The sequence below is a fragment of the Merops nubicus genome, unplaced genomic scaffold (assembly GCF_000691845.1).
Source record: "Merops nubicus isolate BGI_N331 unplaced genomic scaffold, ASM69184v1 scaffold7491, whole genome shotgun sequence".
Lineage (NCBI taxonomy): Eukaryota > Metazoa > Chordata > Aves > Coraciiformes > Meropidae > Merops > Merops nubicus.
In genome coordinates, this window is record NW_008588942.1 from 3,829 (window position 1) to 20,689 (window position 16,861).

Consider the following 16,861-nt stretch of genomic DNA (forward strand, 5'->3'; position numbering starts at 1 on the left):
TGGAAGTACTGAGCATCATCATCTCTCTGTCTCTTGATCTCTGTCTCTCCCTGTCCCCTGGAGTTAGCAGACCAAGGGGATCAACATCCCAACACTATCCCTGTGCCAACCAGGAGTGAGGAATGTGAACATCTGAATGAGTGTGGGCTTACTTGGTTTTGACTCCTGTTCCTCTCAGTGTAGGTACTTCCCAGCCCTGCTGAGTTGCTGCTTCTGAAGAGGAGTAGTGAAGCTTGCAAAGATGCTTAACTGCTTCTCTCTCCAGCCACATGGAATCAGCAGAAATTATTACACTTGGTTGGTGTTTTCAGTCTAGTAGTTGTGTTTGAGATAACCCAACTGCTTCTGAGGAATGTGAGACCAACATTGCAAATGGTTTTGGTGATCTCAGGAAAAGCAAATATACCTGTTTGGTTTGTTTTAATCTACCCTGTGTTACAATTGCCATAGTAATCACACAAGAAGTACAATGGTGGTTGTATTCCAAGAGCTGATAAAAACTGTGGAAGGTGAGTGAAGGGTGCTTGATGTTGAGCATGGAAGAGGGAGCAGCCCATCCTGTCCTACAAGCCAGCAGCAACGTGTTTTATAACGGCTGGGTCCCAGCGTTCCTCTGCAAGTGGCCTTTCCTCCTGCTGGCTTTTGCATGATGAAGAGAAGTCTTTGTCTTAGAAATGTTCCATTCTGGAGATGAGAGGATACCCTCCATTATTAAGATTCAGACTTGATTTCCCACCCATGCTTAGTCTTGGCTCTCATTTTAAACTTTTTGAAGAGGTCTGCATTTTGCATGTGTGTTGCATGACGAATGGATGTTTTCTCTGCTCCTAAATGTGAACTTGACTCTAAAAGGAAGATTGTCAAACATCCTTTGGAAGTATCTTTAAATACTTTAAAAATAAGCCCAAGTCTTATGTGAGACACAAAATTGAACTATGTAATGAATAGTTTTACAAATTGTAGAGAAGAAATGCAAAGTAGTGAGCTTGTTCTCAGAAACCTATTTAGTTTCAGAACATCTAAGGATTTTTTTTAGTGTTTACATGAATGATATGGAAGGTAATGTTTCAGTTTCTGTACAGGCAAGATCCCAACTAAAACTACTGCATGTCTGTATGAATATGGATTTACTTTTGTTCTGGTGTGACCCTAAAATGTCTGCATGAGGATTGTCTGTTTTAAATATTTTTTTTTTTAATTTGTAGTGATGAATTAGTATGTTAGATATTATCTAATGCAGTAGACTTTTTGACATCTCATATGAAATATTAAATACACTAGCTATTATATAGTTGTTAAAATACTTTTACCTTGATAAGATTGCATAAGCATAGGTAAGTAAACAATAATAAGCTATTTTTCTGCTCTTATGTGAGATTCAAGACAGCTACTTTTATTTGACTGTAATTTTTAGTCAGAAGCACCATGTTTAGTGTCAAAATAGCACAATTTGCCAAAATATATGTGAATAATTTCTAAGAGTTAACTTTCAGTTGTTGAACTAAGCCCTTCAAAAGCCAGTGGTGGTTTCCTGCTAGAAGCACACTGACTGCTTGATCCACGCCGCAGAGAAGCTGATGATCTGTAGGCACCAATGGGTATTCTACTCTCAGTCATTTGTACATCTTCCCCCTGTTTATTCTGTGGATGGTCAGGTGCTCTGAGGAACCTCATAAGGATGCAGGGACTGAAAAAACAATGTTCTAGGGAGGTCTTAATACCAGAAAGCTTTCTAAATTTGGATGTAAGATAAAAATGATGATACTAAGACTTGTTCCCTAAAATCTAATGCTCTCAGATGGGTTAAAGAAATAACTCATCAATACAGGAGATGGCTGTCTTCTTCTGTAGCTTTCTTTCAGTGGTTACACAAGATAACTTTCTTCCTTTTGAGAAGTGGAACGTACCTGAATTGCATTTCGCAGAGCCTTTAAGAGAACTTAAGTTAAAAAAGTGTTACTGCAGTGAATTTTATTTTTGTAGCAGCCGCTTCTTACAGATGCATCGCTACAAGCTGTGTAGCGGGAGCTTGAGGATTAGTTGGCATAGTGCTCTTACAGCTGTCCTTTACATCCTGACTGTGACATCAAAGTCCATCTCGGGCACTCATCCAGAAAGGTAGCTCCTCCTTTGCATCTCCACGTTGGCAGTTGGATGGATAGTGCCCCTTCCATGTTCCTGCTTTACTCCTGGATATTTTGTCTCCTTCACTGAGGTGGTTAGCCCCGAGTGCTGAGCGGGTGGCACTCGGGGGACTGAGCACTGTGCCCATCAGCCCGTGTGCAGGCAGCCCTGGCCATGGCTTTGTGGGGGCTGGAGGAACTGTAGTTCCTTTCTGTCCCCATTTTGTCTTCTCTTTGTCCTCAGTAGAGGTTTTGTGAACTTACCTTCCTCTGGGGAGGCCTTGGAGAGGGTAAGGTGTATATGGTAGTAGCACAAGGCACTTAACTGGGTTCAGGTGCAGAAGGAGGCATTCAATTACCATATCAGTTGGAGCAGCATTTTTCTTCTGCTCTATGAAAAATGCAGTGTGTTAGAGAGGTTTTGCAGACTACTCTTATCCAACTGACTACTTGCAGGGCATTTCCTGGGTAATCTGTCCCGGGCTATAGATTTTCCTTGGAATCTGTTAGGATTCCTCATGGTCAAGCAACACCCTTCAATTACTCATGCAAATGGAAGAGGACCAAGTAGTATATGCTGGCTGTCTTCTCCTTTTCTCATTTCAGTGTCTTGATACATTTTGGACTGCAGAATAATAAATACCTTATTAATCTCCTTGAAGAATGAAACAGAATAAAAACTCCTTAATAGTATAAAATAAATAATAATCATCATAATTTTAAAAATGTCAGCTTCCTGTTCCCTTCTGTATGGAGATACTTGAAATTGTTGTAGCATATTCTAGGATAAGGCAAGGAAGGAAGCTTGTGGTGTGGAGACAGCTTGGAAAAGTTAGCTGCTGGGAACCTGACAAATTCTGGCATGAAGTATATACCATAGAATTTCAGTAAATATCTTCTGTTAGTTCTGGCTAAAGCTGTTTCTCCACTAGGAAAGATGATCTTCATCTCTGGCTTGAACCAATCACAAAGCATAATGAAAATTGGCAACTGCAAGCCTGAAAAGTCATTGATCCAATAATTCATGAACCATTTTTCATGTAGTGAGATTTCTTCTTGAACTTCAGCTGTGACTCTTTCTGTTTGCTTATTCTTGGTTTTGAACTTTTAGGAATAATTTTTGACTCTCTTCAGCCTTGGCAATGTGAGATTAAAAAAAAAAGGAGTGAGAGATATGTAATTGAGCATGCAGCGTAACCATGTGTTTCCAGGGTTGTTAAAGGGAGCAGAGGAAGAAAGGAGGGAAACGGAAAAGGAAAAAAGAAAGATAGTGCCAAAGTTTCTCCAAGGTGTAGAAATTTTTTCTACATTTCCAGAAGAGAACAATTCAGGCTCCCTGTTGTTGTCAGGGACTTTGTAAAGCACAGTTGAAGATAGACAGGAATTGTCAGATTGGCGCACGTTTCAAGCATACTTATGCTCATTAGGCATAGTTTTAAAATAGGATGGATATAGTTTTTTCCTTATATGTTTCTAGTAAAGGAGAATTAACCATGTCTGTTAGTCTGTAACCCCTTGGCAAACAGCCCGTGTTCTGTTTTATTGACCCATTGTGGGCATTATCCAAAAAATTTAACTAGAAACTTCAGGGTAGTCTGAATTGTCTTACTCCCTGTTTGGCTACTGGGTACACCAGAGTTTTCTGCACTTCATGAAGTGATCTTTAACCTTGAGATCTAATGAGAAGATTTCAGCATGTTATGGTTGTAGCGGGAGCTTCTTATTCCCCACTCACCTAATTGGAAAGCACTTGTTTGGATGCCATTATGTTTGTGTAGTCCCCAAACTTCGCAGCTTCCCAGACCCTTCTCTGAGCTACCCTCAGCGAAAGGTCAGGCACAGCATCGTATCTTCTTGCGGAGAGCTGCACTATCTGGCCTCCCATGTCGTGGGCATGGCAGCTCTGCTGCCGTGCATCCCCTGCGGATGAAGAGGGTTGGTGGCATTTCATCTCATTACTTAAACACGCAAATACTTGATTTGTCTTCGGGGATTCAACTTGATACTTTTAGCTGAATGGCAGAAAATAATATTCTTGAGATCTTTATGCTCTGTGCTTTGCCCCTAGGCTGTATTAGTCCCTGCGTGCAGAAGAGACTTCTGCTAAAAATCATGTGTCTAAGCAGGTGGGGTGGTATGACATGGCCTTTTCCTCGTTCTGCTTGAGATCTTTTACTCTTCTTGGCCATCAGCGTCAGATATGAGCTCAGCGAAACTCACGGAGATTTGATAACACTTTAAATGAGAGTGTGTGTTGTGAATGTACCAACATGTTTCTAATAATCCTAGTAAATGTTTCTGTCACGGAAACAAGAATGGGTGCCATTAAAGTTGCAGAAGCTGTTAGAGTGAACATAGTCTTGAACAACTATTAAAAATGACTATCTTATTATAGATGTTAGCTGTAACTTTTTTTTCCCTGTATTGGAAACTCAGCAGCATGCACCGAGGCTATTTCTTCCCACGTATTTTTTCTTCTTTAAATTTTGTGCATACAGCTATGATATTGCATGCACAGATAATTTTTGACAAAAAAAAAAAAAAAAACAAACAAAAAAACCCCACAAATGCGGGGATCGTCTAACTATTATGCTTCTGTTCAAAATATGTCTAAATTTCTGTAATGAAGCTTTGTGGATTTTGGGTAATGCAGGTTCAGGTTCACCTCCAGCTGTTGATATCCCAAAATCATTGCCTTCTTTATCCTGGCGGTGGCCTGTGAGGTGGATGTAAGTGATCATGTTTATATCCCAGAAAAACCCCAGCTGAGCTTTTGATGGTTCCTGTACCTCTCTGCAGTGGAGTAAGGCTGGAGGTGGCCACACTCCCCCCGAGCCTGTGGGGAGGAGCAGCCAGGTGCCCAGGGCACTCTCAGTGGTAAGGAGATTCTCCACAGATATGTGGCAGTATGCCAGATTAACAGCCAAACTCTTTAAAAAAATGGAGTGTTCATCAATGACTGGCCGAGCGAGAAGTACCTCTTCCCTCAGTGTTTCAAACAGAAACGAGGTAAAAGCCCATCATATGCAACATGTTTGCTATTCACAGAGCTGAGATACCAGCAGCATCCCCACTGCCTTCTTGAGAAGTCAAGTACTACCATAATTCATACACCAGTGGATACGGCATTAGGTTCTGATGAAGAGTAGGGAAGGAGAGAGATTCCCATACCAGCTTTGTAAGGACTTGTGTAACAACAAATCCCTTGCTAATTACACACATACCTGCTGAACTGCAATTAAGCGTGTTTAATTCTTCAGCATCCGGATATGATCCACGTAGGAAATCCCACTGTATATATGAGGTGATGTACAAGGCTATGCCAGGAACAAGTGTTGAAAGAAAGTTTATTCTAGGGTGTTAGAAACTAATTTAGGCAGCCAAGTAGTTCTGAACCCCTAATATCTGGTACTGCAGAGTAATGTCACTTCTCACCCCTTTTCCTCCTCATATAAAGGCACAGCAGTGGCCTGGGACCAGAAGGAGGGTATGACATTGGCAACCACAGCAGGTTTTCTCAGGGTGAAACTCACTGATGAAAGAACCATAACATGTATTATACACATTATCTCTTTCACGGTTCTTCCCAGCTGAGCTCTTCAAGTTACAATCTAAATCCTATTGTTGCATCTGTGTTTTTTCCATTCTGTCCTAGAAAAAGTCACAAGCTTCTTCCTCTAACTGAGCTTTTCCATGTATACCCAAAGTATTTAAACGATAAAAAATATACAGTTTTCACTTCACTGCTTTATGTTTATGAACAGGAGGAATTTTACCATTTAGTTTTAGGGGACTTTTCAAAATTGTGGTAGGAAAAATATCTGCCAGCTTCCTTTGTGTGTCTCAGAGCAGTGAAGCATTGTCAATACAAAGTAGCTGGGAATTTGCTCCTGTCACTGCAAATCCTTTCCTGCACTGCAAAATGACTTATGAATGAAGGTGCAAAATACAGTGTATTCATGATAACATAACTAAGTATCAGAATCTTGTTACAAGACATAATCTCTGATGTGAGCAGAAACCCTTCAGCAGCAAAATTGATGATGCTTCTATGGCTGCAGAACTGTCTGAAGAAGTAAAGAACAAATTTTGCAAGCATTTTTAACGTCTGGGTACTAGAAATGCATTTTTCCTACATTTATAGCAGGAGAGTGAAAACAGATAAAGAGGTAATCCAGCATGTTTTAAGGAAATCCATGAAGAAAGTACCCAAAAACCTGAGACTGCAGCTCATTAAAACATACTGAAACATAATTTTTTGACAGAGACGGGTAGAACATTTGTGAGATCTGACATTTTTGTCTTTTCTTTTGGCATACAAAGATATTTGCATTTTAGAAAAAAGCCCAGAGAAAGGAGACATAAAGGGTGTAGGTAATTAAATTTTAATTTCAATTTTAAAGATCTTTCTCTAATTAGCGTTAAAAGTCAGTGTCTAAGTAAATTGAGTTTCAAGGTGCAATCATCTTTTTCCTCCTGGATCTCAGTATTCAAAAGTAAGAAGAAAGAATATTAGAGAAAGAGAAGGAAGATAGTTATTTTAAAGGCCTTTCGAGATAAGGATTTAACATTACCTCATTATTAAAATATAACTGTGGCAGGTTGATGTTTTCTTATTTCTGAATTTCAAAGTCATTGAGCAGTCATGGTTGGGAAAGTTGAAAACTTAGGTTCTATTAAAAGAAATTGAAAACAATGCTAAGAAGGTAAGACAATTTTTTTTTTTTCTTATAAGACTTTTGTTCTTATTTGCTTTCTTTTCACTATCATCCATTATTCCAGAGATATCTTCCTTTTCTATGAGTCAGTTTTGATCATAGGCAAGCTAACATAGTGTCTTATATTTCTTAAAGGTATGATAACATGCAGTGGGTTTTTTAGTTGTATGTTTTACTCAGCAAAGTGTATGTTCTCTAAATTTTTGTGGTGGTTAGGGACATATGCACACCTGTCACATTTTGCATGTTGAGTGTGAGAGTCCCACGACTTGTCTCATTCATCTGCCATCTGCTAGACTACGTTGTACATGTTCAGTGCCATGGTCCGACCTCTGCCCCGCTCCTGATGTGGCTGCCTGCTGGATCTCCAACTGCATGGGGCAGTGGTATCAGGAGAACAGAATAAATTTGATTTGCCATTATTTTAATGTGTGAATGCTCATAAATATGCCATTTTAAAGCTAAAGAAGTAAGAAAACAGAGAACAATATTTAATAACATTGAAAATATGTCTGAGAGGAAGTACATAAGCTGTTGTTTGAAGATGAATAGCTAGAAGAGTAACAGTTGGGTTTATACATGAATTAATTATAAATATCTGGAATTGTATGAAGTTAACAATGATTTTTTTTTCTCTGTACAAGGAATGGCAGTCTTGATATTTAACCAAGAGTTCTGAGTGTAGAGAAAGTAATTTTAGAAGCTGATGCTTTTAAGCATAAATATATTTCAACTAGAGAAATGTTAATTATCTAAACTGTGTCATCTTAAGCTTTCTTGTAATTCTGAAGGGGAGATCTGTGAACCCTAGATAGTTGGCATTTGTAGGTGAATGATGCACAATTGATATAATAATCAGAAATGCTCAAGTATTTGATAGAAATTTAAGCATCTTGGAAATTCCAAGTTAATGTGAGCATAAACACTTCAGTATCATTTGAAAATCAGCTTAGAAATCTTAAAAGTTCGAGGCAATCTTAGCCTAGAGATTGTTGTCTAGTAGGGTGTCATGAGGATTACTGTTAATTTTGGTTTTATTTAACATTTTGAAATCTGGGAGAAACAGTACTGTAAATAATATGTTAATTAAACTTCAAGAAGTTGATAAACTAGGAAAGGAGTATAATGTGAATGGAGGAAAGAGAAATAATCCAGTAGAGATGTAGTACATCTGTGGGAAAAATACAATTTAATTCAGCCTGAATAGGTAGAATCTAACCTATAAGAATATTGATCTAAGCTGAACATATGCTTTAATTAACAAGACAAAGATGAGAATTGAGGCTCTTGGAAAAGTTTTAGTATATCTGTGGATGTTCTAGATTGATACCATGACAAGAAGGTATCTAAATGTTGACTATGTATTAGTATCAAAGTTCAAAAAAAGGTAGGAGGCTACTACTTGTAAGACAGCACTGAGGGTATTTCATAAGAGAAATATACTATTCTCATTGTCTTCTGAATAAGTTAAGACCAGAATCATATGTACAAAAATGAACAGCAGTAAAGACTTAAGAGAGGCAGAGGTGAAGGTATGTGGTGAGTAGCACTTTTTTGGGGGAGAAATGTTTTAATTGTCTGAGACACCTGAAAGGAAAAGATAGATTTGCAAGTGAAGGGGAGATAACTAGTAACAGGAGGATAAGCTTGGAGAAACTAATACAAATTTAGAAAAAAAACAGTTCTGAAGATTTTGACCAAGTAAAGAATATTCATTTTGGGAAATGCTTCAAATTCATATTAAATAATCATTACTTCTAGATTACTCTAGAATGGATTCTAGGGGGGAGAAAAATCCTGCTCCGGGCCATGAGGATAGAGTTGATGATGTATATACGTCTTCTTCCTTTGCTGTCATGTCCAAAAATACGTTTCTGAAAAGATGTGCAACTGGTGGTAGCTTTGCAGTGCTACTGTCTCCCCTCCCTTCCAGCAGCCACCTCCGTTATAGCATGCCTGAGTTTACTTCTGCAGTTGTCCAAGGAACAGTTCACCTCTTGGAAGTGCTTATGGTTTTAATATTTTTTCTTCCCTAACTCAAGATGCCTACATTTGATTTGCCTGTTTTGTCTCTTGTAGAGAAGTGCTGGGTTATGTTAGCTGCTGCTAGGGTTTAATGCAGTTTGTAGATAAGTTCACAGTCAGCTGTTTTTTGTCTCCAGATGTTTTGCTTCTCGCTGTAGTCCAGTCCAGCCTCAGTGGGCTTTGGAAGTTACTGTTGTCTTGTCTCTAGAAGTTTGTAAGAATGAAAGTTGAACTGGTTTGGGGACTTGAGCTTTTGAAGGTCATAAGGAGTGTTTGGGTCTTGCTGTGTCCAGCTGAGTGAAATGAAGAGAGCTGAACTGAACCTACTGAAATTGGAAACAGACCTCAGGGGGCTTTGCTGGAGTGAGAAACTCAAGGCTAATCTAAGTGGTTTTTTTAAGAGATATTTCAATTAAATACAGATAAAGTCTTTAACTCATAGTTTCTAGTACTTCAGGCTAAAAGAAGCAGTCCTGCGTTCCTGAGCCCCAGGATAAGCCTAATTCGTCCTTTCTCTTGGACTACAGATGAGGATTTGAGTGATATGATGAGCTGGATGGGCAACACAGGCAGTAAAACTGTTGAGTCTCTACCTCCTATCACCAGACCAGTTTCTTGATGCTGATGCTGAGATAGGATCTATAGGGTGTATAAAAGACACCTCTGTACATAACGTATCTTATGGGTTTACTTTCAGGAACTTGTGTTTAATGTGACCAGCTTCCTTGTTGAAAGCTACTCTTTCTCACAGAGATTTTTTGTTTTACTGAGTCACTGTTTTCCCAGAGGACTCTAGAATGTGGAGAGAAAATAAAAAAAGTCGTGTTCAGGTCTACTCATCAGTTGTGGGTCTGATGGTCTGTGTGAAGTGGCCAGAAATGACCATAAGATCATTTTTATTTCTGTGCCTTAAATTCATTACACACCAAACTGCCAATGGCACTGAGGAGCTGAAACATCAGTTGAAATCTTCACAGAGTAAAATTATCTTGGCTATGCTATGTAGATAGATATATATGTATTTTTGTAGCCCTGCTTTCCAAGCTGACAACTGAGAGGAAATTGGTATGGGAAGGTAGATATTAGCTCTGCTCTGAGAGACCACCAGCCTTTGTGCTGAATACCTGCATGCAGGACGATGTAATTCAGCTTTAGGGGTAAAATTTGCCAGATCCTCAAATGCTTTTGCCTCGTGAAGATATTTGAAAATCCAAGAAGGTGATGACCCTTTTAAAATAAAAATGGAATTGCTGGCAGGAAGGGAAGGTACAACTCTGTGTTCTTAACATTTAAAGATGGTTATAAAATGTGTATTGGCTGGTTTTATAATTTATAGTGAGATTGCTGTTGCTTTTAATAAAATGAGACTTCCAGTCAGAATTTCATGATTATGAATGTGAGCATTTTGTTATCCAGCTTGGATTTATCATACAAATAACCATTTTCTAGCAGAATTGTGGCTATATACATAACTTAACATGATTCTCTGTCACACATAATTCTTTCTGAAGCTAGTGTTGGACTTGTGGTTGAATACTTCAAGTACTTAAATGTGGCTCAAGAACTGAGTTAGTGGTAACTTTCATGATTTTTAATTTAATTTTTCCTTAATTCTTAGACTTTTTAAACTTCCTGTAATTCGTTATTAGATTTACTGTTTCAAGTGCTTATTTAAAAGGCACCTTAGCTACAGAAGCAAATCAATATTTACAGTGCATTAGTGCCACAGAGAATTTGAAGCTTTGTGATTAGAGTTCATTGCTGTTTTATCCACTCTTCAAAGAAACCACAGACTTCAAACAGTATCAGCCATCATCCTGGAATCAGTGACATTGCATCGGTCCCATGCGTACTTCATCTTGTGGTTTAATTATTAAGTTCCTTTCCTTTGATTTTCCTTTTCATATTTCAAAGTATATCCTCTTCAAATCTATAAATTCAAGTAAATCAGAAGATTGTGACCAACAAATTATTGGTAGAAAGACCTGTTCAGTATATTCTTTTATGTTCTTGTTTTAATGGAGAGTATCAAAACAGTTATAACAGTTTCTCAGAATAGAATTGGAGAGAGTAATGCAAGAAATTGTATTTACAACTTGTTGTTAATGTAGTGTGAATAAGATTTAATTCTTGGATGAATATCTGGAGTGGTATTGACCATTGCCAGGCAGTATACACTAGAGCTAGCTCCGTATGCTAGTCCCGTTCAAGCAATAAAAGAAATAATTACCATATGTTTAAATTTCTTGTTTAACCGGGAAATACATAGATCCAACACACCTGAATTACTGTCTTTTATAATTCACTTTATTGTGAAGTTTCGTTAGTAGTACAAATCGCTTTTTCTTATATATGGAACTATTTTCATAGGTAGAGACTAGAATTGATCATGTTGTATCTTTATATTGATAGAATACCTGTAAAAAAAAAGAAAAAAAGATTTGGAGAGGCGTTCTGTAAGTGTCTGCAAATATCTTAATAACCTTAGTAAAATGAAATGGGTCATATTAAAGGTGGCTCATCAGTAAATAGATTTTGTAGAGAAACTTCTAATGTTAATGTTTTCTCTGGAGCTTATTGATGTTTGGGAATTCCATTGCATGATTAACTTCTTGTATCGTGAAAATTCTCTGCTACTTACCATGGTGCAAACCGTTGGGTTTTCGCTACAAAGCAAAAGGCAAGGGAGTGGTGGTTGCTTGCTGTTCTCCAAAAGTGCTGACTTGAGTTCCAGTTTCTTCCTTTTCTTTCTTTGTTGGCAAGATGACTTATCTTCTAACAGAAGTTCACCCAAGTGAGCTTTTGTTTTGTCAAGCGATTTGAAGAAAAAGGGTAAAATACAAGAACATTTTGCTATCACCATGCTTATATATAGATGTACGAGCATAAGGAGAAAGTGAACTCATGTTTGAAAATTGTAATTTCTGTTGTAGGGTGGGTAGCTAAGGCAAACAGGATGATATGCATGGGCAGCTGCTTGGAACAAATACAGATTGGTGTTTTTCTGTAGTGACACTGCGTCCTACAGAGCCACTTTCTTGCCCAGGCTAATCTAATAAATGAGAGTGTGTGTTGAGGGCTACACCGGCAGCACCGGCACTGCTGTTAATGGGTCCCTTTGTCACGTGCGGCGGGGCCACGTCTGGGACTGTCGCTGTGCCACCTTGGTTACAGAGATCTCCTGCAGCCTGGTAGGATACTGAGAGGTTTTACCTTCAGCTGCTCCATGAAACTTCAAGTAGTTGAAGATGAGGCAATCAGAGAAAAACCTACTGATATTAGTTCATGAGTATATAGTAAGCAATCAAAACTGAAGTAGAGTTGAATCAGACTGTCAATATTTTTCTGTGTAATTTAAGTGATAGGTCCTGAAATGTTATTTTAATTACTTCTAGTTTTGTTCCAGACACATATATGTGTGTGTATGTGTTACACATATATAGGTATGTGTATGTGTATTTCTAAAAAAAACCTTTTTTTTCCTGGAAACTAACTCCTGTGAATATCTTTATTACAAAAATGGAAAAAAAAATCAAAGGATAGACAAACAGTACAACAATTGTGGGGGAAAAAAAAATTAATTCTTTGTTCTTGTTTACCGGAATGAACATGAAATAGTGTTTGGTCATGTAACACGTGTGTGTGTGTGTGAACAGCATGGGTCCCAGTTGATAAAAAAAAAAAAAAAAACCTCACTTTTTTATTGCCTGGTATGACTTACTGTATTTCTCACTGTCTTTATAATACAATACTAATTAAGATTCTTTATTTTAATATTATTATTTGTAGCATTAGCATAAAGATATTGTAAAGCTTAAGACCAGTCATTTAACAACCTCCTGTCATCGTGTTTTCCTGCTAGTATTGCGAGACCTGCACCTTTGGCTTCCTTGGGGACTGTTTCATGGAAGCATTAAAACACAGTCCTGGTTTTCATTCCGAGCTGTTGCCCAGTGTGCCTTTCCCACTCACTCTACTGTGTATGTGCCATAACTTTCACCTTTTCTTTTTCTGCTTTGCTTTCAAGGTGCCCAGTGCAGCAGTAAAGAGAAACACAGCTGATAAATCACATCCCCTCTGTTCTGATGCTGAGTGGGAGCGTGCTAAGAGGTCACAAATACAGACAATGAAACTTATGTTTGGGCAAGGAGATGACAGATGTGTGGATATTTGTTGTAGGATAATAAATGAAATTGGAAAAAATTAAGTTGTATTTCAAGAGAAACTAACTTTAATGTGCTGTCAAAGTTTCCAGGGAGGATTTGACCTCTGCTTATATTAAAAAAACCTTATCTCTTCCCAATCAGTCTGCCTACCTGCTGCATCGTTTATTACTAATGCAATATTTTTCTTCTGTCAGTCATGCCAGCCGGAAGGCTAACAGAATCAGGGTGAATCAACACAGATCTTGTTTCAGCTGTCAGGAAGAGGCAAAGGAACAATGCAGAATAGAAAATGGTCACTTCCATAAGTCTTGAGGAAGAAATGGAGAGTGCATTTTGGAAGGCAAGGAGGCTGCCTTGTGCTGCAGAGAGGCTGGTGTGCAGCTTGTTAAAAGCATGCTGTGCTGGCACTGCCCCTACTGCAGTGGGGTGGGGGACACTTCATTCTGGTCCACCCTTTACTTTGTCACCAGGCCGTTGAATTTAGGCCTTTGGCTACTTGTTTTTTTAAAATACCTGTAAGTCACCTTAGTGGCTTAGTTGTTCAAGCTTATGCTGTTTGGTATTTTTAGTTTTATTTTACACAGCCACTAACAGATAGTAGCAGTGCTATGTTTGTACTTGTAAAGCCAAACAGTGAGCTAGGTTCAAAGAGTTTGATTTAATCTTCATTTTCTCCTTGTGCGGCCATGTGGCAAGGCTGTGGTTTTGAGGAAAAAGCCTTGTCCTTGAGGAGCTATGCTGAGGTCAATAACTCCTTACTCTGTGAAACCACATTTGGTCAAAACAACCCATCTGGAGCTTGAAAAAACATTTTTCCTATGTGGAAAACATTTTAAATCTAGTCAGTGTTTATTTACTTGTCTTTTTTATTCTTCAGATATGCCTCTTCATGTCCGGCGTAGTAGTGACCCTGCACTGATTGGCCTCTCAACCTCTGTAAGTGACACAAATTTTTCCTCGGAAGAGACTTCACGGAAACACCCTACAAGGTGGTCCACAACAGCAGGCTTTCTCAAGCAGAACACACCTGGTGTACCCAGTGCTCATGAAAGAAAGGTATATTTCTTTCCCCCTTATTTTATGCAAATGTACATGAATCTTGAATTGTTATTTTGTCCTTCTCTCACCTGCTTCTGGTTTAAACTTTGACCTGGTCTGCCTTGTCCACCAAACCCCATCATCATCAGAGGAGTATTTGAGTCACTTGTGTCTCCTGCCCTTCAGAGACTCTCAGTCCTTGCCCCACAGCAGGGGCTCTAAAAACTTAATTTTTGCAATTAACTGTAGTTGAGGCTCTGATTACTTATTACTCTGCAAAGCAGGGCCTAAATGCTGTCACGTGTGTTCTTTGAATGCAAATAGCCTGTGTCGGGTAATGATTTTTACTGATCTTTGTATAATTCTTGATGTCAATGAGAAATCTGCATGCCCACAGCTGGTTTGGTGTCTTTCTGACACAACATTGCTAGTTTTTACCTTCTGATGTCCTAGCCAAGTAAATACAAAACAGAAATTGCAAATGCTGTCTCTCTGTGATGACATACTTAAAACTAAAAAAGTGGAGTGTACAGTAGGTTTTTTTTACTTTTTCAATATGGTTTCAGTCTCTTTATATGAATTGCATTATTAGCTAGAGAAGTCAGGAGAAAGCTCTCCTCTCAGTGCATCGTTGAAAAAAAATTTTGGAAGAAGCATTCCTTTTTGTACAGTCCCTGACATTGTCCATAATTGTGATGCTAATTTGCAGACAAACTCAAAAGGAAAACATAATATATTTTCCAGCAGAAATGAGTAGTTTTTCAAGAAAGTTGCACTTTTGGTTACCATTCTGACTGTACAACATAAAATCGTGTTAGGAAATGTGCAGCTTATAATAGCAATTTTAAATCTTTTTTCTGTATTGTTATTAACTCTGTGTAGTATAAATGCAAACTAAGACTCTGCAGCCAGGACTCCCACACCCTAAATAAATAAGTCTTTACATTGTGCTGCTGAACTGAACAGTCTTCAGCAAGCTTTTGGTTATTTCAATAGCATCTGTAAAAACACAGTGCTCATAGGTCCACATTCTCACAGAGGTGTCAGTTTAACGTGGCCTGATTAGACGACTGCTTGGCTGGGGTCTCAGGTAGGTGGTGGTATATTTTCTGTCACTGGTAGTGGCGTGGCACTGAAGTGCATGCTGTTTTGAAAAATATCTTTTATACTATTCTGATGTGGAGAAGAGAAACCGTAATTTTTCTGCACTGTTAATCTGACTGCACTTCCTTACTGAACAAACATAGATGTGGTGGGCTGTATGTAGAATGGTTATATTTCTATGAAAGTCTGAAGTTGGCAGAAATTGGAAAGAATTGAACAGCTCTAGTCTTTCACACTAGTCTTCTCGCATCATTACTTGTTCAGCATGTTCTCACTCTTGATTTTTTTCTGAAAATATTTCATGTCTACTGGAGCATGGTGACCAAACTGGAAAGGAATGCATATGATCTCATGTAGTGATGGGGGAAACAAGGCACAAGAGAACATTAAATCAAGGAGATTGGAAAGAACCAATGTAGGTTGACTAGTACAATAGATACTGATAATTTCTTTTCCCTTTTTTGCACACTCGATACACATAGATCCTTTGAATAGACCAGATCACTGAGCACCCTATTTTTAATAGATAAGATGCAGTAAATGACTGGAATGAAATAGTAATTGCTTGTGCAACATCTGTTATGAATTAATCCCGAGTTCTATTGTGTTAGGCTGTCTTTTCAGACTGTCTTTTCAGACAGTCTTTTTCTGTTTTCAGCATCTTAATTTCTTCATGAGTCAAGATTTTGTAGTGAATTATATAACATTTATGAACACATATTAGGAATTCTCATTTCCTTTCCCACTTTTAGCAACGATTTCATTTGTAATATTCTTTTAAAAGGTGCATTTTTAAAGTCTTCACTTAAAATCACATACCAAAGTAGTGACACTGAATTTTTACAAATGTTTTTTGGTTATTTGGATTGCAACAAGTCCTCACTACTTTTCTTACGTTAGATTGTTTTCTTTGGCTACTCAGATAACAAAAAGAGATGGCTGTCCTTTGTTCCCAACTGTTTCATTGATTATAGATGACACAGACACTTCAGGCAAATCAATGAGAACAATCTTAATTTTCTGCTCAGTGCGTTGGGCTTGAGCACCCATATATCTTTTGTGGGCGGTTGGCACTACGTAATGTTTTCACTGCAGTTCTCTCTCTTGACAGCACAAGAACATATGTTCTTGGGCTGAGATTTGCAGCACAGTTGTAGATTAGCAACTCTGCCCCAGCAGTATCTTGCAGAAACAAGAAAAGTGTTTCTGGGATGGTTGCCAAGAGCTTCATCCACCTACTGACTCTAAGAAGTGACATTACTTGCAGCCCGTCACCTCTAAAGAGAAATAATTGACAGGTAGAAACCCTGTCCAATTTTTTGGAGGGATTAGCAGAGGGAAACTGCATGTATCTGGCAGAAGGGATTTATTTCTTGAGGGCAAGAGAGAGAAGACTGCTTATTAGCGTTTGTTTCATTTTGGGTGAGAACAATTTGGAATGGTGGGAAAATGGGCAGATGCCCAAGCTGAGATGAAATGAAGGGGTGAGAGCGCTGCCATGCATCAAAGTCTGTGAGGAGCCAGGACATGTGCCAGCAGTTCTGGGCAAACAGAAAGGGAAGAGGGCATGGGGGAAGAGGAAAAATGTGGGATGTTTGAAGGATTCTGTAGAATAAGATGTAGTGCTACCTGTAGTTATTAGCATAGATAAAGCAGGACATCAGGCTTTCCTGTGTCCTTAGGGAAA

At 38.5% G+C, this 16,861-nt stretch overlaps 1 protein-coding gene across 1 annotated transcript in view; it reads left to right on the plus strand.

Moving 5' to 3' along the window:
- Nucleotides 1–469: 469 nt before the first annotated feature.
- Nucleotides 470–16,861, plus strand: part of PARD3 (par-3 family cell polarity regulator) — a gene marked incomplete at its 3' end in the record, with an annotated part of 183,209 nt that continues 166,817 nt past the window's right edge. The window contains exons 1-2 of the mRNA XM_008949412.1: nt 470–509; nt 13,910–14,088. Coding sequence (XP_008947660.1) covers nt 470–509; nt 13,910–14,088 — 219 coding nt within the window. The remainder of the gene's footprint in view (nt 510–13,909; nt 14,089–16,861) is intronic.